Raw genomic sequence first — 22,645 nt, 5'->3', positions numbered from 1 at the left:
AGATGTTGTTCTGTATTTTACAGTTGTTCTTTTTAATATTTCTGCAGTTCAGCAGGACTCTTGTAAATTGTCCCTTTGGTATATTTTTAAGCCATGTCAGATAGTTGATAGCAACTGGTCACCGGAATGTAGCTGTTACTGTCCGTTTGTTTAATAAAAGATCTGGTTAAAATTGCATTATCTTTAATAAATATAGTTTTGTAGCAATGTGCTGCACACTTCACCTTTGGGAGCTACAAACAGCCAAGGATCACCCCAAACAAAAGTCCCACAATTAAAACATAAAAAAGTTACTCTGAACGGAACTCCAGATCTTCCAACCAGTTCTTATTCTTTCAATAAAATGTTCCACAAGCCTTCTTTCGTTAATTAGATTCTCTCCAAAAGACTAGCACAAATTGCACAGATCCTCCGATAAGAATAGGCCACTATTAAGATCACCTTTGTTGCTCAGGGCGGAGATGTGAAGCTGGTGCCCCAATCTTAATTTTATATGCTCATTTTAACTACATGTTTTGTGAGTATATTTTATACCAATAAATCTGAATTGTAAAGAAAATATTACCCTATCCATGTGCGTATTTCTTTGGCTGATCTACTATGGTGAATAGTGGCAACGAAGGAGGATAAAACGCAATGGTGATGGTCTAAATAGTGGCCCATTCTTATCAAAGGATCTATGCAATTGTGCTAGTCTTTTGGAGAGAATCTAATTATTTGAAAGAAGGCTTGTAGAGCATTTTATTGAAAGAAAAATAAATAGTTGGAAGATCCACTCCGGTCAGAGTAACTTTTTTTAATTTTTAATAAATATTGTTAAATCTAAAAAGTTAACTTTTTCTCTGCTATAAGAAGTTGTAAATGTAAATAAAAATAGTTTTGATTAATCTCATTTAAAAACTATGTAGTAGGGATTCTTCCCCTCCTTTCCATATGAACACAATGTTATCAATAAAACGGTACCATAGGGCCAGGTTTGGACGTGCTATCGGGTTGGTGAAAATTGCAATTTTAACCAGATCTTTTAGTAAACCAACTTATAGTAACAGCTACGTTCCGGTGACCAGTTGCCACTATCCGATATGGATTAAAAATATAAAATTAAAAATTGTGGATTCTAAACCCACAGTAGAAAATTTTATCTGCTGCAGGTTTTTTACACACAGTTATATAAATCACAAGGGAATACCCCATTTAAGCCCCCTGCCTAATTGTCTACGTCTATCTTGTATGATCAAAACAGCTCTTAGACTGTAAGGCCCCATGCACAAGACTGTGAAGGGGGGGGGGGCGTATGTATGTGGGCAAGCTTGCAGCCGTAAATACATCCTATACCTCTCTGTACACGGCACCTTACCTCTATGTACACGGGGAAAAGAAAGGGCATGTCCTATCTTTCCCCATGTTACAGCTCCGTGCGCCGTGTATCTCTATGCAGAAGGGTCACCCCTCCTTTTCTCCATGGCACCGGAGGTGTGCCCGCTTGGCTACGGCCCGCTCTACACCATTGGCAAGTTATTTTCAGTTCATGTGGCCAAACACTTTATGAATACATGTGCAAGCTCCAAAGACAATAAAAACAATTAGTACTTCACATTTTCTCTGCTCTCCGCAGGTAAATACTTTAATTTTGTGCAAAAAAAATTTTCCATTAAACATTTTCATCTTGGGGTCACCATAAACATGGCAAAAAATTTAAGGGTAATCATCTTTATCCATAAGTCAATGAATGTTGAAGCGCCATACCAGACACAATAGCAGGCTGTTTCACCGAGGACTCTACATACCGTGTGCTTCAAACACACATTTTCTGGTGCAAACTTAGACAAAAAAAACTGGCATAGGCACAATAATATATCTGGCCCATTGTGTGTTCTCACCTTGCATGCCATCTTCTCTGTTCATCACTATTCCTATTTATTTCAGCTGGTCCCTCCTCTCTGCTGTCCTCTGTTAATATCGGCTGATTACTCATTTCGTGATCAATGGCATCACACAATAAGGGTGCATGGGCTCTCTCCTCTAGTAGAATTTGCGTGTTCTGCCTCCAAGGGTTTAAAAGCCAGCAGCTGTCAGCGTCTCTGCACATCGCATAAGACGCAGTAGAGTCTACACATTTCTGATAAACTTTGAAACCACTTGTTATTATACATAAAACTGTAGTTCTATCTCTCAGATAGAACAGTCATTGTAAAAGTTTGCTGCAGGCTTTCCTCCCTGTCTAGCTCAGTTCCATATCACACTGTGTAGACATGGTGCTTGACATCCAAGAGACCTGACTCATATGTTTCAAGCAGCGTTGATTCTAGCCTTCTTGCTGCCTGTTGCGAAACTTAAAAATCCTGCCCCCTGCTCCCGATGATGCTACGTTACACACTAGTAGTCAGTCAGTGACACAGACATTAGTAACATCTAGTATCTTACAAGTGATGGTCTGCTCCATCTTTACGATTACTCCAGCCTTGGTTTTTCTCAGCTGATTTCATAGTCAAACGTCTTCAGCTCTATGCAGCACAACTCCACACTGCGCCCCTAAATATACCACAGTCACTTACAGTACACAGCTTCCCCCTGTATACAAGGCCTCCCCTTGTATACACAGCCTCCCCTAGTATACACAGCTTCCCCTTGTATGCACAGCCTCCCCTTGTTATCACATCCTCCCCTTGTATGCACAGCCTCCCCTTGTATGCACAGCCTCCCCTGTATTTACAGCCTCTCTTAAATACACAGCCCCCTATATACACTGCCCCCTATATACACAGCCCCTGTATACACAGTCTCCCCTAGTATAAACAGCTTCCCCCTGTATACACTGCCTCCCCTATATTCATGACAATGCAAAAAAAGAAAATCCCTGTATTCACCTTTGGGCTCCATCCCCGGCAGTTCCCCACAGCTCCACTCCCGCTAGCAGCCTCATCTCCTGTATAGTGATGCAGGCCGGCATGGATCATGTTGTCATCATGCGTGTCGGTACTGAGCGGTACACACAGGCATGATGGTGCCGATGTAACTGATTTTTTTCAGCTAGTGCAGATTTGCCAGCCAATGGCCAGTTTGTACTACCAAAACGTCACCTCTAAAAGGGTCCACAATCTGACACTTCATCCCACCTCGTGGCAGATGTGGCCCTGGTATCAAGCAAAACAGCAAAAAAGAGATCATATAAGCAGCATTCCGTGAACGTAAAGTGGTTCTTTCCTTCACCTTCTATCAGCAGGGCCTGATTATAGAGCGGGTGCTATAGATATTTATATTTATATATTCATAAGACAGAGTATATATTTAATTGCAAACACAATCTTTGATTCATTGTCGAAGTTAATGAGCTATTTATCCATTTATTTTTTTGATCATTTTATTTATTCATTCAAGCATTGTATCTCTGCATCTATTTATGTATCTAATGATGCAATCTTTAATTCAAACCATCTTTCTAGCCTATGTTTAACTAAGTGGTAAAATTTGTGATTCTTTTTTTATTCACTTCAAGATTTCTATACACATATATACATATATTATTCTTATAAATGTATAACTTCTTTTTAGGAATTTATTTCTATGTTTTTCTACATGTTTCTGTTTGTATTTTGTGGTAAACTTTTACCCCGATAAAGATGCAAAACAGGAACCAAATGTGGGCACTACTAAGTAATGGTGGCAAATTGTATAAACCAAGCACTAGTGAATTATACAAAAGAATGGGTGGAACCAGTACTCCTATAAGTAGTTAAAAGTCCATATTGTTTATGTAATCCATTAAAAACAGGAAAAGTGCAAAAAAAATGTTGCATTCTTGGAGCTAGTGAGCTCACCATTAAAAACATGTAACACACCTACGCGTTTCGGACATTTACATAGTATCATCCTTAGTCATGGTCAATGATATATCCACTGGAGAGCTATGAAGGGTGTATGCAGAGGGCTCACGGGCTGAGCCCTCTTCATACAGAGGTGACGTTGGCTGCATATTGCAGCAAAGACCCATCACTAACACCTGAGGTCAGTGCTTGCACCGATCGCGGGTGTTAACCCCTTGTTTGCGGCCTTTAAAACACGACAGCATGTGGGTGCTACCATCTTTATTGAGATCGCCACTCCCCCTAATGTCAGTGGGGGACAGCGATCAGTTGCCATGGCAGCCACGGGTCTTCGTCAGACCCTAGGGCCTAGACTGTCTGGTTTCTAAAGATTTGTTTTGTGGAGCCAACACAAGCCAATACAGTAGTATTGCAGCATATGGTAGGAACAATCAGATCCTGTAGGGTTAAAGTACCCTAGAGGGTCTAAGAAATAGTGAAAAATAAAAAGTTTTAAAAATGTAAAAAAAAATGATAAAATGTTAAAAATTCAAATCACCCCCCTTCCCCTAAAACTGATATAAAACTAAATAAACAGTAAAAATCACAAACACTTTAGGTATCGCAATTGCCAAAATGCCGATCTATCAAACTATTAAAACAGTGATTTCCAGCAGTGAAACACATAATGGAAAATAGCGGCCAAATGTCCGAAACATGACTTTTACACCATTCTACATCACATAAAAATGTAATTAAAAGTGATAAAAATGTTTCACAGTCATCAAAATGGTAGCAATGAAAATGTTGACTCATTTAGCATAAAATGACACCTCACACAGCTCTGTACACCAAAGTATGAAAAAGTTATTAGCATCAGAAGATGGTGAAAATTTTCTTTTTCTTTTTCATACACATTTTTCATACATTTTTGAAAATGTATTAAATCGCAAAAAAAACCTATATAAATTTGGTATCACCGCTATCGCATCGAACCAGAGAATGGAGCAGAGGTGTTATTCAGAGTGCACAGTGAAAGTCGTGAAAACTGAACCCACAAGAAAGTGGCGCAAATGCTTTTTTATTTATTTTTTTTCCACATTTGGAATTTTTTTCCTGCTTCCCTGTACATGGCATAAAATAATAAATAACATCACTGAGAAGCAAAATTTGTTACGCACAAAATAAGTCCTCACACAGCTCTTTACACAGAAAAATGAAAAAGTTATGGATTTTTAAGGTGGAGAGTGAGAAATACCCGCATCCTTAAGGGGTAAAAGGGACATGTTACCAGGAAATTACTGAACTGCAGGCAGCATGTTATAAAGAAATCAAGTGACTCATTCTTTATGTGCCCAAGCATGGTCATTTAGATTTTTATCTAGTTTTCATGAAGAATGAGCAAGGGCAGATTAAGACTGCCCTGGGTATTAATAAACAACCCCTACAAGTCTGGAATTCACTTCCTACATATGGTACCCAAATCAAGCCTATTAGGAAATGGAGATTACCATATATTCTCGAGTATAAGCCAAGGTGCCTAATTTTAACACAAATATAGTATATAGCTGGCCAGCCCCCTGCCCCCCAGTATATAGTCAGCCGACCCGTGCCCCCAAGTATACAGCCAGCCACTGCCCCCAGTATAAAGTCAGCCCCCTGCCCCCAGTAAATAGCCTGCCAGCCCCTGCCCCCCAGTATATAGCCAGCCCCCTGCCCCCGAGTATATAGCCTGCTCCCCCTGCCCCCTCCCAGTAAATAGCCTTCCAGACCCTCCCCCCTAGTGTATAGTCTGCCGGTCTCTGCTCCCTCAGTATATAGCCTGTCATCCCCTGTCCCCTAGTATAGTCTGCCAGCCCCTGTCCCCCACAGTATATATCCTGCCAGCCCCAACCCCCCAGTATATAGCCTGCCAGCCCCTAACCCCCCAGTATATAGCTTGCCAGCCCTTGCAGTATATAGCCAGCACACACACCCCAATATATAGCCAGCCAGCATATGCCCCAGGTATGCCAAGCCTTTAAAAATATGATTAACTCTCTCTTCATCTTGCCCCCCCCCCAGGTCCTCTTCTTACTTCGGGTGCTCCGGCTCATCTTTAGGTCCGTCTTTGGGTCCATCTTCGGGTTCCCAAGGGTGGCCCACACACGCAATGACGTCAGACGCTTTCTGACTTTATTGCATCACAGGGACCCAAAGAGGAGCCAGAGGACCCAAAAAAAGGAGCTGGAGCACCCGGGGCAAGAAGAGGACCTGTGGGAGGGGGCCTCGGAAAGGTGAGTACAGTGTACAGTGTATTGAAAATATTAACAGATGTGCGAGGATTTCATTGGGTGATCCTTCTTAGTATAAAATTTGGGTGGCCAAGGGCCTACTACTGCCTATGTTATAATCCACTACTGCCTAATGAGCTATCAAATCTCTGTGTAGACAGTGAAGACTGAACTCTGAAGCTATCACTATTGCATCTTTTCAACTTTTTATCTAGAAATACTATGGGGGTTATTGTGAACCTGTGTATAATAGCCCTGCCAAGCATATGGCACAGATACCTGGGGTAGAAATAAACGCATCCAGTGAATTTTCATGTCTGCAGCAACTACACAGGTGCAGGGACAAGAACGTCCTGCTCCGGGCCACACCCCAGCCGGACACATTACCCCCTTCACAAGGGAGAAAGGGGGAAATGATCGCAAGTGCTAGTAATAAGCTAGCATTTGCTATTATTGGTGTGGCACAGAAGCCCTGATGAATAACCCCTATATCTCTATTATTTGCTTCTTACTTTTAATAATATACTGCCTTTAGAGTAGCAAGCTCACCAGGAAGTCAGAAGAGCTCATTTGTATCGCAGCGGGGTATAGAAATTACCAGCAACAACACAACTAATGAGAAAAAGTCATCAGGTAATTTCCACATATATTCTAGTTCAAGTATGTTGCAGTGAGAGCAAATACAGAATTAGCTCTTAATTGAATGGAGCAGTAGTAGTACTTTGCTGTTCTCATATATACATGATAATAGTAGTAGTACTGTGTTATGCCCACACATGCAGTATAGGGGTAGTTTTACTGTTCTGTGAATATATATATATATATATATATATATATATATATATATATATATATATATATATATACACACACATGACTGTTGCAGTAGTCCTATGCTCTACCCTCATGTACAGGAAGTAGTTACAGTACTGTATGAATTTGTGTAGAACAGGAGTAGTAGTTCTTTGCTGTGCCCATATATACATGGTGAAAGTAGTAGGACTGTAGTATGCAAGATAATGTAGGATATGAGAAGTAGTAATGTGCTGTGCCTACATATTCAGGATAGGAGTAATAATTCCTTCATTTATATAGCACTCACAGATTAAGCAGCGCTACACAGAGCTTGCCAAAATAATGTAGGATAGGAGTAGTAGTACAGTGCTATGCCCAAAGAATATAGGACAGGAGTAGTAGTGTTTCTGTGATATATGCCCAGATAATGCAGGTAGGAGTAGTAGTTATGTACTGTACACATATATTCAGGATTGGAGTAGTAGTATTGGGCAATGCACATATGTACAGGATAAGAGCAGCAGTAATGTGCTGTGCCCTTATGTACAGAATAGAAGTAGTAGTGCTGTGCTATGCCTATATAATGTAGGATAGGAGTAGTACTGTGTTATAGCTTGGTATGTAGATAGCGGGAGTAGCATTGTGTTATGCCCAAGTAATGAAGGATAGGATAAGTAGTTTTGTCCTATGCCCAGATAATGTAGGTAGGAGTGGTAGTTTTGTGCTGCACACATATATGCAGGTTTGGAGTAGTAGTATAGTGCTATGCCCATATATAGAGGATAAGTACTTGAACTGGGTTGTGTGCATACATACAGGATAGAAGTATTAGTACTGTGCTATGCCCAGATAATGTAGGATAGGAGTAGTATTGTCCTGTGCCCATATGTACAGGTTATACTTGTGAGTCTGGTCAGAAAAACCATAGAGGAAAAATTCCACTTGGGCACTCCATATAAAAAAATCAGGGTATTTATATCATAAAAATACGTTTAGTTTCACATTAAAATGGGAAACAAAATTTATTTTTATGAAATAGATATCCCGATTTTTTTACTAAGCAGCGCTCAAGTGGATTTTTTCCTCCATGGTCTTTCTGACCAGACTCCCAAGTATTGTGTAGCCCAGGCTGACTTCGAGACCACCGGGAATTCCACAAGGCTGCTGCAGGATATACCATCTGTAACTCTTCCATATGTGCATAGTTTGGGTGTGACATCTCACAACCCCATTAAGGGGAGCATACACCCTAATCATAAATGTATCCCCTTTTCCTACAAAGGATACTGCACTATATTGTTTTATGTATTTTATTTTTCTCTTCTCGTATCCCCATATGTACAGGATAAGACTACTCGAAGTGTGCAGTGCCCATACATATAGGATGGGGGTAGTAGTTCTGTGCCATGCCTAGCTAATGTAGGATAAGAGTAGTACTGTGCTATAGCTTTGTATGTAGGATAGCAGGAGTAGCAGTGGGTTATGCCAAGATGAGGTATGAGTAGTAGTTGTGTACTGATATGTATTACCAAGTAGCTGTACCAGTCACTGCATTCAACTCTGTGTCCTGGGCACACAGAGTTGAAAGCTGGGCAGTGGCCCTAGGCTCCGGGACATTGAGGGGCCCACTGCCCAGCTTTCAACTCTGTGTGCCCAGGACACAGATAGAGTTGTATGCAGTGACTGGTACAGCCATATGTCCCCTGGTACCTACGCCTCCATTATCTCTAAAAGTCACCAGCTTCTGGCGCAATGAATAATTTACTCTTCAATATGATGCAGCTTGGAGAACAAAATAATACAGAAAGTGGTATGTACCCTGTATTTGTGCCGATACCTTTGTATAACTCATGCTGAAGGCCCATCTAATACTGAGGTATTTTAGGAAGAAAGAACCAGTGTGTCGCAGAGAATTGTCATCACTGCCCATTTCAGCTTCTATTTTCACTCTGTGGTCTTTTGTCCAGCTTGTTGGTTTGATCATAAATTCAGCAGTTTTTTAAAGGCTTGTTGTTCAAATTAAATTTAACGATTGTTTTCTGTCTTATTGGCACAGAACGAAACAGGAGGAGTGGGAGGCAGCACTCTGTTTCCACAAGAAGGATGGTTGCTTTGTATGACTATGATCCACGAGAGAGCTCACCTAATGTTGATGTGGAGGTAATGCATTTGTTTCATTTTCTTCTTGGAAAATGTTAAATAAAAGCTACACCGATAACCTCATTGGTTAGTTGTCCATGCCCCTCCCCCTCTTCCCCCGATTTAAATGTAACATGTTTACAGATGATGGTTAATGTAACATGAAAATACAGAATGGAATTCCAGAAATCCACATTGTCCTGCAAACATGTGAGATTCCCCTTGTGAACTATATATGAACAAATATTTTGGATTATTTTTTTTGCACCAAAATCCTTTTGAAAAACTTGGCAAGAAGTTTACTACCAACATCAGTGGAAAACCATGATAAAAAACTATATAAAAAAAACTGGCCATTAAAAAAATCTAAAAACTACTTGTGAAAACAATTTTAGTGGGAAGTATAAATCCAAGCATTATAAAGTGCATTAAAAACAAAATTTGCTACATCAAGAACTTATTCAGACAGACGTAAAGTGTCCATGTTATATGAACAATAAAGCAATAGATGTCATCCTGACGGCGGGTATAAAGACCAATGCACACTGTATCACAGAAAACTATGGTTTGGATGGTTTATGCCTGTAATATGCTCCATGTCGCTTCGGGTATCAGAGCATAAAAAAATGAAAAAATAACGTTTACTGAAACTTTAAAGGGAACCTGTCACCAGGGACCTCATTTTCACTAAAGACAGGTTACAGAAGCCCATTACACCTGCAAAAATGCCTCTCTGCCTTTTACAATCATTTGCATTACAACATAATTGTGTGTTATAAGTTACCTTGCATCCTGACAGAATCCTGGGGTAGTCCCAGGGTTGGGCCTTGGTTTTGATGCATTTCAAAAAACAACAAGTGACTTGTCTGTGCTGCTCACTCCACAGATCTTGGTCCCCACCTTTGTGCTCCTGTACAGCTCATCCCTTGCCCACTAATGTCAGTTCACCACACTGTAACCTCTGAGAAGGAGCAGAAGGGAGGAGCTATACAGGAGGACAAAGGTAGGGGCTGAGAGCTGGGGAGTCTGCAGCACAGACAAGTCACATATTGTTTTTTGAAATGCATCCAAACCAAAGCCCAGCCCCTGTGGTTACAACAGGATTTTGTCAGGATGCAAGGTAATTTATAACACACAATTATATTGTAATACAAATTCTTAGAAAAGGCAGAAAGGCAGATTTGCACTGCAGGTGTCATGGCCTTCTATAGTGAAAATGAGGTCCCTGGTGACAGGTTCCCTTTGATGTTTGCCTCCCAGGAGCAGCTAAAGGCTAAATGTGCCAAGATTGAGCTTGGGCCCTTCCCCCACCCCAGATCCTTCTGCTAAATCATAACCACTAAAATGACCAAGAAATCTAAAATAAAGTGTAGAAATGGCTTATAAAATTAAACTTCCCATGCTGAGTGTTCTCACAATCTAGAAAGTTACAGTGAGTACAGTACCAACATACACAGGCAAGTGACATTGAGCAACTCACAGGTAAGTATCTGTTGGGTTCCGAACTGTATGACAACTTTTCCCAATAGAATATATATAGCCCCCCGACTGAATATTATATGTGGTGTAACTCATGACAAAATTTTTTTGGTCTCTGTTAGAATTTGATTTTAAAACTTTTGGATTGTCATACGAACCAGGATTAAAAATTAATCTTATTGCAGACACATTTGATAACTATTGTAGCCTGGGGCTAGAATACAGTACATTACCAAACAACCTAGTTACAAACATTTGTAACTAGGAGTCGTCTGTAAGTCGGATGTTCTTAAGGGTTCATTCACATGGCTGTTTGCCGCATGTACGTCCCCATAGAGGGCAATAGCGGCACGGTGGTGATACATGTGTATCATTATTATTAATTTGCATAAATTTTAAAGCTTTTTATTCTTAAAAACAAGGGTATAAGAAACTTTAGTGCAGGGGTCAGGAACCTTTTTGGCTGAGAGAGCCATGAACGCCACACATTTTAAAAGAGCCCTACAATATGCACATGCCTCCCAGTAGATAGGTAGCCCCAGTACATATCCCCAGTAGATAGGTAGCCACAGCACATGCCTCCCAGTAGATAGGTAGTCCCAGTACATATCCCCAGTAGATAGGTAGCCACAGCACATGCCTCCCAGTAGATAGGTAGCCCCAGTACATACCCCCTAGTAGATAGGTAGCCACAGCACATGCCCTCAAGTAGATTGGTTGCCACAGCACATGCCCCAAAGTAGATCAGTAGCCACAGCAAATGCTCCCAATTAGATCGGTAGCCACAGCACATGCTTCCCAGAAAATAGGTAGTCAGAGCAAAAAAAAAATTAATATTCACCTACCTGCGCTCCCTGCAGCCAGCTCCTCATCGCTCCCATGCTCATCTCTTTGACCCAGGCTTAGACGATGACAGGGATGGCATCTGGTCTGCACAAAGGACATAAGTGCAGTAACATTGCTGCCTGTGTCCAGTGATCAGTCTGAGACACACAGCAGCCATCACTATTTATTAAAGATCTGTCTGAGAGCCAGATGCAGCCAACAAAAGAGCCACATCTGGCTCCCAAGCCATAGGTTCCCTATCCCTGCTTTAGAGTATTTCTCCAGAGGGCACACAGCAGTATGTAATTGTGCTTGGTTTACAGTCCTTCATCCTGGTGGTAGATGTCCTCTAAGGATTTTATGAAATGTGCATAAAATGATAAGTGCTTTAATTTTATTTTTTTTTTAAATAAACAAAGAAGTGTAACTTGGATATGAGTCAGTACTTTGCAGTATCTTAAGCTGCAGTGACAGCTGCAAGTCCAGCTTTCCACATCTAGAGGCTGGAATTGTTTACAATTCTTTTTTTGCAAAATAGCTGTAACTCAATTGGACAAACTGGATTTTAATTAGAGAAGGTAGATTACAATGGGGTTCATACACGTACATGTCACACTTTACAATTTTTTAATTAGCGAAATTTGGAAAAGCACACATTGGAGCTTATTTACAAAGGGTCCTGCGGATCACACTTTCGTCGGATTTTGGAAATTTTCAGGATTTGCGCCACTGTGACAGCTATTTAGAAGGGATTGTGTTGCACGCGATCGGATGTTGGCGCAGCGGTGCTGGCTTTCATGCGACAGAAATCAGGATTCGGGTCATCGGACGATCTGACTAATTCGGACTGAGCGCGGGATTTAATATTCAAATTGTGTCGCAACCAATGCACTTACATAAATCGGGAAGAAGGAGGTGAACTCCGGTGGACCTGAGCGGGGAAGCCACAGATGAAGGAAATCGGGCGCACGATCTTAGTGAATAGCGGCAGAGTGCATGAGCATCGGACACTCCATATTTTGGGAACTCCTGTGGCCCGGTGAGTAAATGTGCCCCATTATCTTTTTTACGCTTCAAAAATACTTGATACTTTGTGTTACTCTATCGCAAACAATTTCAATGTACAGTGGGGTGCACTCCACTGTACATCATTCACCAAATTAACCAGCCCAACACGAAACAAGCAGATGGTACAGTGACATCACATGTGCCCCCTGATAACAGTGCTACAAGTCCTATAGCTCTGCTCTTGTGCCCTAGTAAGAGTATTAGTGACTGTTTGACCCCTAAAACTACTCCATTGATAAAGTGATCATCAAAAGGACTTACAGTAGTTAATAAATATCAGACCCCCAGATGAAGGCAATGTGCCAAAATGCTTGTTGGGGTGTCAGTCGTGGGCGTTCACTTTAATGTATATGATTTGTATAAGGATTGTATATATGATGACTGCTTATATGCCCCGTGTTAAGCCTTGATGACAATCATTCACAAATCTGGTTTGTTCTCAAAATGAGAGTGGAGTTCATGGCTTTGCAAAAGCTATATACATATATCAATGGATGCCTTTTGTCCAGTGCTGGGGTCTCCCCATGCACAGTGCACTTGTGTTTTTAAATGTCTGTTTTCATTTTACTGTAACATTGAATAAAATGTATATACTATTTTTGGATAAATTTTGGTGTAGTCTGACTTTCTTTGTATAGGTGTCTAGTTTGCCCCTTATAGCTACTCCATTGACAAAGTGTTTTTCTCCAAAAGACTTACAGTAGTTAACACAGATTTTTTTTTTCTCTGCTGTCTTTGTCCTGTCTTCTTTCTACCTGAAACTTAACCTTTCTAAAACTGAACTTCCTTTCTTTCCACCATCTGCTAAATGACCTGACATCTCCATTCTTGTCTGTAGTCTTACCAATACACCAAGGCAGCAGGCCCAGTGTCTTGGGGTTACATTTGACTCAGAATTCTCCTTTGCAGAAGTCACTCAGGCTCATCCCACATGCACCTCGAAAACATTTCCAGAATTCACCCTTTGCTGACCGTGGAAACGTTGTTGTCACTACAACACTAATATGGCAACCTTGTTGTCACTGCAACTTTCTCTGCTACAATTTATGTAGCAGCCAGACTAACATTTCACTCCAGATGCTTTAATGATCCTGTGCCAGTCACTACAAAATATTGCGCACCTTCCTCCCTCTCCTCCCTCATCTCTGTATCTCTAGCCTTATGGAGTTTTCTTCATATACACTTATATATGATAACGTTTTTTTCAAAGATCTGTACTTTTTATTGAAAACAGAGTTTTATGCTTTTATCTCTCACATTTTGCAGACGGAGCTAACATTTTGCACAGGTGATATAATTACTGTGTTTGGTGAAATTGATGAAGATGGATTTTACTATGTAAGTAAAGATATCATCATATATGTACATATTAACTAGTTTCCACATACAGCTCTCTGCAAACCTCTGGCTTCATTAAACCTTTTGCACTTGGAAGTTATGACTGATAATTTGGAGACATACTGGAAATAAACCTTTTATCACAAAATGCTAATTTCCTCTTCTGACGGTGGATTTTGACCGTGATTCATTTATTTTCCTTTTTTCAGAAACTTTCAGAATTAAAAAATTGTATTTGTACTGCAAAATAAATGATGTAAATTCTATGATGTACATGTACTTGTTGGCTACCTGCTTTTTGTGGGCCGCAAGCAACAGACCACAATGACACGCTGATAACAGTAGGAGGAGACTGCAAGAGCTGTGGACATGGGCAGGAATAAGACCTGCTACAAAGTTTGCAGCCCAGGCACTCACATACTGGCTGTGGAAATCACTGCTGTGTGCATGAGCTCATAGCAATACATGAGGCAGTGTGCTACCTGTAGAAACAACAGCTCACACATGGCACCTTTGTGTACACATAGCATCCCACATAAACAGGCCCTTATTCAGGCATGCCAATAAAAAACATCAAAAGTTATGTAAATTGCCAAACGTAAGAATATCTGGTCATTTCAGCCCTTTCAGGCGCAATAAATGAGGAGTTTTACAGAATTAAAGGAATATTCCAATGGGTGTCCCAGCACTGTTGGCTGGGTGATGGCAGAGTATTTCACTTGGCCACCTCAACAGTCATTTATTACATAAAAATCTGATCATGGTACTGACAAATACTAGTCAGTTTCTATGCATGGGGAAAATATCAAGTCTTTCAAACATGACGCTTTTGAAAGTCACATGACAATGATTACCTTCAGTACAATTCATTACATGACTTTTAAGCCTTTTTTTCCCTTTAGGGTTTGCTACAGAATTATTCTTAATATATCTAACTGCATGGCTGACAATAGAGATTATTTATTAATAATACACAATCAATACTATGATATTACCTATCGATATTTTATATTTATTAATATATATCATATTGCTACAATATCATTAGGAATGTCTTTCAATGATTTTTTCATAGGGTGAACTTAATGGGCACAAAGGCCTTGTCCCCTCTAATTTTCTGGAAGAAGTGCCTGATGACGTTGAAGTTTACCTTTCTGATGCACCATCTCGATACCCTCCAGACACCCCCATGCGGACAAAGGTTAAGAGGGTAAGATGTTGTTCCTTGTATGTTGAGGCTCTGTGTGATGTCAGTATATGCTAAATACCTGTATTCCTCTAGTTTTAATAATTTTAGAGCACCTTTTCTTATAACTGATTTCATTCCTGTTATTTCTCCTTTATATGCATAAATTAACAGCTGGGTGTCACCATTGTCCCAGGCTATGTCAGCATTGACTATATGTATCAGTCTGTGTTGGAAAAACTATGCGGTGCGTTCACCGTTCACACTTGGCATTTACAATGTGTTTTGAAAAGCAATTCAACAGCTGTGACTGGGAGATTTGCCTGAATACATTGCATTAACATCAGGTTAACATTGCATTTACAAAACACATTGTTAACACATTGACAACACAACGGGGGAGATTTATCAGAAGTGTCTGCGAGCAGAACTGTTCTAGCTGCCCATAGCAACCAATCAGAGCTCAGCTTCCATTTTTCCACAGCTGTTAAAGTAAAAGCTGAGCTTTGATTGGTTGCCATTAGAAACTAAAACAGTTCTGCTCTCAGACACTTCTGTTAAATCTCCCCAAGCGTTTACATTATGTCAACATAGCCTTTTATGTAAATACAATATTTTATGTTAATGCAATATTTAGGAATTCAATGAGGGGAATCTCATCTCCACAGCTGTTGAAGTGTGTTTCAAAAGAATGTAGAAATAAGACTGACTAGCAGTCGGGCATATTCATGGGCGCATGAAGCTCGGTAGTCACCACCGGCCTATAGAGTAGGAGGGGTGGTCCAAGGGTGAAGCAGCGCCTCATACCGCCCCCTTGTGAATTTCTATTGTACAGCAGTGTTTACTAGCGTTATCAAAGGTTTCGGATAATGCTAGCAGTGTAACACTGTGGCATCTGTTGTATCACTAGGAGCTGCTTACTTTAGTGACAGGTCCTCTTAAAGAATAGGATTCAATATAATATTATTTCTCTACAGTATATGACAAATGATGCTGCTGTATTTATGGGGCTCTGTTGTTAGTGACTGGTCGTGGTTTCACTTTGGTAGTTTTGGTGGCAATTAAGGGGTTAAGCTGTAGCTTTTCTGTGAACTCGAAACTGCCATTGAGCTGTAGTTACTGGGAAATCCTTATCGGCCCATATGTCAGAAAGAAAAATAACTTAATAACTTTATCAAGCCAAACCCAAACCTCTGCTTATACAGTATATTTAGGTACAGCTAAATGCGCAGGCAAACCAAGTTTAACACGATATTATAAATTCTTATTTAAAATTTCCAATACAAAAAGAATTGGTACTATTCATGTCCATAATAACTCCTAAGGGAGTTATGTATGCACACATGGTTTAGGGACCCACTTAAAGGGGTTGATCACTTTAAGAGGATAAGTGTAAGACTACTATTATACTTACTTAACCTGTTAAAGGACATCTTCCACCAGGATGAAAAATTGTAAACCAAGCTCACTTACATGCTGGTGTGTGTCCCCTCTGGAAATATTGCTCTTCTTTTAGCTCCTTATGTCCTTGTTTTTACAAAACAAGTTTTTAAAATTATGCAAATGAGCCTGAGGGACTCTGAGCTCCATAGCTGTTAATTGAGCCTCGAACCCCTCAGGTTTATTAGCATAAGCCTTTTTTTGTCACAACAAGGGCATAAGAAACTAAAAGCAATTCATTAAAATTTTGTATAATCTATTTTCTTAGTGTCTCTGTGTTAAATAGGAGGCACAGCATGAATCCGTACTGTTCTCTGGTGGTTCAATTGGGCACATAACACAGCCATACTCCATATGTTGGGTAAAGTCTGTGTAAAGTCTTGGGCACATCAGTGGGTCATGTCACTACATACCAGTTGATTTCTCTTTTGGTTGTACATTTGTCTGCTGTCTTTAACATAAAAAAGTTCTGTGTATTATTGTCTTTATTCCGTGCTATGGTGAAAGTATTTTTGCACAAGTTTTTATTTTCTTTTAATGCATTTTGTTTAAAAATCTGATATCCATGTTTTAAGCCTATTTTTTTTCTATTACTTTTGTTTTTTGTGTCATCACTGCTTTATTTTCTGTTTTGTCCTGGCTCATCTACTTTGGAACAGAAGAAGAGTGTACATTTCACACCCTAATGGGGCAGTGTAGCCTACACGTAAGTGAACAACTGAAGATACCAGTGGTTTGAGCACTGACACATTGAAGAAACGGTTCTTTCACACTCATGGTAAACCACGTATTCATGTATGAGAGCATTTTGTAACATAAATACAAAGTTTTTATATCTTGAACAGAAAGTCGTTCTACAGCCATGTGGCTGCTGACCACATCCTAATGGAGAGTTGTAGCATTCAGTGGTCAGTCATTCTGTGCTTGACAGAACTATGTTTTTATCTGCATGTGCTGTTTCTTGCCTCCCCTGGTTAGCAATGTTCCTTATAACCTCTTCCTGACCCAAAATGTTCTACTGTACACCGCAAATAATAAAGAGAATGGAGTTTCCACCCGCTAACAATCTAGCCCTTCACGTTCTGTCAAGGTACATAAAAACTTGTTACTTCTACTAGTAACTGTTACAAACCTCTCATATATGACAGACTCAGAGTGTCTTTTAACATGAGCTGTATGTTTCAAAGACCTAGTATACAGAGGGAAAATTGTCAAATATTTTACACAAAAAAAAATATCTGTATTGATAATGAAGACTTACAAAACACTAAAGCAATGCATAAAACTGTACAGATTGCGGAAGGCTGAAACATACATCTCCGCTACAAAGTTCCTCACACACATCAAAACCATGGTATCTTCAGGTGTGGAAACATGGGATGTTTGACCTTTTCCTAAGTATTAGCTGACCTTGATTTCAATCCAGAATCAGACGGGAGCCTACATAACCAAGCACACAGGAGCTAGGAGACAGTTCTTCCTCAATTCAACTTTGATATTGATGCCACCTAGTGGCGTGATTAGGCTTTTGCAGTTGTTAAACCAGAGTTAGAAAAATTTAAATTTTGGTTGTGAAAATGGGCTCTGATCTCATTCTGATTCTGATTAAGGATCAAGTAAATTTTAGATGCGTGACAACCCTTTCAATTTACTGAATGGTTCCTTGAAGTGAAAGCTGTTTTTTTTGTCAAAGGAATGCGGGTGCAGGTTGTACACAGGAGCTGCATCTCCACACTTTATTGTGTGCCTGCCCAACATTAACATGTACAAAATCGTAGGGATCAACAGCAACACTTGCTAGACCTATGGTAGGAAGCATAACAAGATGTTACTCACGACTTTTTGGCATTTATTTTATAGGCTCCATCTGAAAATACAGGTACCCCGCGGAGAGCACCTTCACCAACCGTCCATCTTCATTCTGTGTCACCACCATCTTCCATGGGATCAGGGAGCCCCATGAGAAGCAGAGATCGCACATCGAAGAAAAAAAAAGGTCTGCTATCCAAAGGAAAAAAATTGTTAAAAAAACTTGGGGCTGTAAAATAAGTTACCTCAGCTGAACTATTTTGTGTAAGGTAAATTGAGGCCTTTGGGACTTGAAGGGGTTGTATTTATTATCTTAGACCAGGATATTCTGATATATGCAGGTCCAAGTGTTGTCTTACTGGGGGGAAGAAATGGAGAGGTAACATCATTCACCTTAGCTAAGCAAATGTATCCTTTTCTATGATTCTGAGTGAATCCCCATCCCCCCTGGATGTGCGGGGCCTGCATGTATCAGACATTATGGTAATTATTGTGAATGGAATGGACAAGTCCTTCAAATGACACCAGAATAGAGTAACTCGTCCCACCGATAACACAGACGCTTCAGAGATGGCTGGATACGCCATAAGTAACCCACTAAGTCAAATCTGGCCCAATTTCCAAGCTTAGTTATTTGCAGCCTTGATGTTTTTGCCTTACTTGATGCACAATGATTTGTAATGTTCAATAGATGTACAGAATATATTCTTCGTAGGTTTTGTGTGCATCCCGTCGTATTCTAATTGTATCATTGTGATGACAAAGATCATGAAGAGACTGAAATGAAAAGAGGAGTTTCAGAATGTTAGATATTCCAGTAATCTTGTATGTCAGCCCCCGAGCCCCTTGTTTCTCCACCTGGTGTCATCCACAGCCAAGTAACTCTAATGAGATGAGAACTCAACTTCATCATTTCGGATCCTCCCTGTTCCTCTTTTCTAAGTACAGTCCATTTGTAGGTTCTTTGTACTCTTTATACATGATTTTCAGACTGCCTTTTTTTTGTAAAATGAAGGTTTACAATTAAACACTCCCCTCATTGTGTCTTCAAAGTGTACAGAAGCTGTAAAATAATGTTGTGCTAGAATGAAAATTTAAGACTTGTTGGCCTAAAAGTGATTAAAGTGTTGTGTGGGTGTGTGCATGTGTACATTTGATGTGTAAATTATTTTATATAAATAAATTTGATATTTTGTACAAAACTTGTGATTATTGGTTAATGAGAGTGCTGCAGCTCAGGACATCATTACCTGGTCACTTTTCTCACCTGTCATGTGCCTCATGGTTTACCATTAGAATCCAGATTAGTCTGGAGAGCACACTCAGCAGTGCAGCGAGTACAAGCTCAGAGGGGTTTTGGAATCAGAGATATTTATGACTTCCCCTGAGTCTGGCTTATCTGCATCGATGTACTGACTTGTGAATTTATGATCCAAAGGAATTTAAGGTTACTGTAGCGGAAATGTATATAAATATTTGGACTTTGTGGCAATTTGGGCCTATTTCATGCACATTCCTTTCTAGCTCTGCTATATAAAAGATACACCTCAGATTTTTTTGTACGCTGCACAATAGGCTATTGATGACCCATTGAGCAGAGTATAATAACGTGAAATACTTGGAAATTTAGTTTCTCAAAAACGTGACTCATGTGAAGGGAACCTGTTATCACATTTGCTCATATACAGCCAGTGACAGGCTCCTATAGAGCTCTGTTAATTGACTGACCCCCTTCTTTTAGCTAAAAATTGTTTTGCTTACATCCACCTAAATAACCTTTTATGTTATATATTACCTGGCATCAGAGGGGGCGTCTCCCATCTACTCCTCCTCACGCCTTGTGCCTCCTTATTATTTAGCACTTCATTTCATGTGACCAGGGTGACATCATCTCAGGTCCTTTAGCCTCTAAACAATACATACATGGTGTACAGTTTGCTATTTGACATGGATTTAGCAGGGGATTGTGTTGCACGCAAACAGATTTTGGCACTGCGGCGCTGGCTTTCATGCGACAGAAATGGGGGGGGGGGGGGGGGCTGGCTGTCGGACGATCCAACTGATTCGGACCGAGCGCAAGATTTAAAATGAAAATTGTGTTGCATCCAATGCACTTACATACAACGGGAAGAAGGTAAACTCCGGCGGACCTGAGCGGGGAGCGACACTTGCAGGATATCGGGCGCACAATCTTAGTGAATTGCAGCACAGTGTATTGTTGTCGGACAATCCACTTTTTGAAACTCTGTGGGACCGGTAAGAGAATGTGCCCCAATATTTCCTATAAGCAAATAAAGCTTCATATGCCTGTAGTTCAATATTTGCAGACAGTCCCTAAGTATAAGGAGGCAGATAAGTGATTTGAAGAGACACAGAGATGTCAATCAGAATAATGGGGCGAGGTTACCTGGCAGTCTGGGAGAAGAGTCACAGCCAGCAGACATGAGTCACAAAAGCTAATTAGCATATATGACAAATTGGTTGAAATTAAGGTACAGTGCCCCACTGGCAGCTTATTTTAGGCGATTGGGGAGGACATATAATTCTTTATCAGTAGGCATTGTTAGTCAGGGCAGTAACATTTTGGTGATAGGTCTTCTTTAACATTTCACTGGTGGGAGATTTATAAATGTCTGGGTCTTTACACCAGTGTAGAGTAGAACTAGACAGGTATCTGAAGCGCCAGATTAATCCCTGTGTCTGAGGCTGGATGATTACTCTGGAGCAGTATAAGACTGCTGAGTTGTACTTTGCTCCTCCCATTAGTTGCTCTAGTTTGCTGCGCCACAATATTGAATTTTGTAGTGCCCAGGCTTGGCCACGCCTCCTTTCCACAAGGTCACACCCCTAAAAATGGTGTTAAACTTTCAATAGATGAAGTGCACAGCATTTCAGGTGCAAATTACTCCAGTATTCTGTCTTAGACAGATTAATACATCTCTTCCCATTAAAGAGGCTTTCAACTTCACACCTGTGTTTGGGCAAAGTAGGTCCTTTGTGACTAGCTTCATTGGCTAGGACTGTGCAGAGTCCCTGCCTAGGTTACAAGAGTGTACTGTAATGTAGGGTTACAGAAGCGTAGTCGATAACTAGGGCCCTTAAAGTCTGTACAACACTGCACATTGTTGGTGGATGTCACAAGAACCTGGTTATCTGCCGCAAACTATGTTGTGTGTATAACACAAACCTCACCATACAGGCACATAACATGGACACCAGACCAAATATTTGTATTATGAAAAGGACAGTGTGCATGAAATGTCAACTCTCTCTTCACTAACCCATCCTGTGTCCTCTTCCCGTCTGTTATATAACAAGCTCCAGGCTTCTCTGCACTGACCTTGGACTTTGTATATAAGATGGCGGCTGATGGCTGCTGATTCAAGCAGCAGAATTTTTATTTATTAAATTATTTTATACGGTTCCCTTATATAGAACTGATGGACCATTATATAAGCTCTTATACCTCCCCTATGATTTGTAAAGTGATATGGAATATAACAATTATTTATATAGCGCATTATTAATTAAAATTTGGTAAGCACAGTAAACCTTGACAAGAAAAAGGACAAGAGGATGGGAGGCTATTATCATGTGTCCCCCACCCACACACCTTGGAGAGACATCTGAGAATGTCATTCTTTTCCTTTCTGATGAAGACTAATTGTCAATCTTCTGAAGGTTATCCGAATGTCAAAATGCTTTGTCTTTCAACAAAACCCACTGCCCAGATCCTTGGGGCTTAATCTTTGTGTCTGAATCTTTATAAATAGTCCCTAATTTTGCTTTACATTGGTATCAGCAGCCCAACCCATTTGGCCTAGGTGTTTTTTTAACAAGCAGAATTAAATAAAGGAAAGGCGATCGTATGAGACCTGTTCACATGGTGCAGTTTGGCTGTAGTTCGGTGCTTATGGGGGGGGGTAGGTTGTACGTCGGACGATCCGACTGAGCACGGGAATTAAGATCCAAAGTCTCCCGCGTGATCTTACTGAATTGCGGCAGATTGCATTATACATAGACAATGCACTTTCAGGAACTCCGTGGGACCGGGTAAGTAAATGTGTCCCAAAGGGACCAACTCAAACAAGGTCACTGAGAACTGGTCTATAATGTAAAATTGTGGCAATTTAGTGGTACAACAAGGTCACTACAGAATAACCTGCTCTTAGAGAGCATAAATCCAAGGGCCTAATATAGAGCACGTTCACCTGCTGTGATTGCCATATAATGCTCACACACTGGATATCTTTGTGCACAAGAAAATATGTGAGAATGTGAAATAACTTGTTTTTATGCATTGCCTGTGTGTGTAAACTGGACAGAAAGTGACTGATTTGCAGAAAAAACACCTTTTATTCTTTCCATCTTTTTAGAGAAAAAGAAAAAAAATCTGCAATAGTTGAGAGATCCCAAGATGTTAAACCAGGTGACAAATAGCTTGTATGGGACAGCAGAGTACCAGTATTTCACCATACGGTGACCATATA

General features: G+C 40.3%; 1 protein-coding gene across 24 annotated transcripts in view; it reads left to right on the top strand.

Moving 5' to 3' along the window:
- The window catches only part of RIMBP2 (RIMS binding protein 2), a 307,061-nt gene extending 287,722 nt beyond the window's left edge, over positions 1–19,339 (top strand). For 12 of the 24 annotated variants that reach the window (XM_072144379.1, XM_072144382.1, XM_072144378.1 and 9 more), the window contains 4 exons: positions 8,928–9,031; positions 13,649–13,720; positions 14,796–14,930; positions 18,207–19,339. In XM_072144379.1, coding sequence (XP_072000480.1) covers positions 8,928–9,031; positions 13,649–13,720; positions 14,796–14,930; positions 18,207–18,395 — 500 coding nt within the window. In that variant the 3' untranslated portion in view covers positions 18,396–19,339. Of the gene's footprint in view, positions 1–8,927; positions 9,032–13,648; positions 13,721–14,795; positions 14,931–17,005; positions 17,053–18,206 lie in introns of all 24 variants that reach the window. The other 12 variants (XM_072144396.1, XM_072144395.1, XM_072144399.1 and 9 more) reach the window with 2 other exon arrangements.
- The last annotated feature ends 3,306 nt before the right edge of the window (positions 19,340–22,645 follow it).

Source organism: Engystomops pustulosus, chromosome 1, assembly GCF_040894005.1.
Source record: "Engystomops pustulosus chromosome 1, aEngPut4.maternal, whole genome shotgun sequence".
Classification (NCBI taxonomy): domain Eukaryota; kingdom Metazoa; phylum Chordata; class Amphibia; order Anura; family Leptodactylidae; genus Engystomops; species Engystomops pustulosus.
Note: the sequence above shows the minus strand (reverse complement) of the source record. Positions and strands in the feature narration are given on the sequence as shown.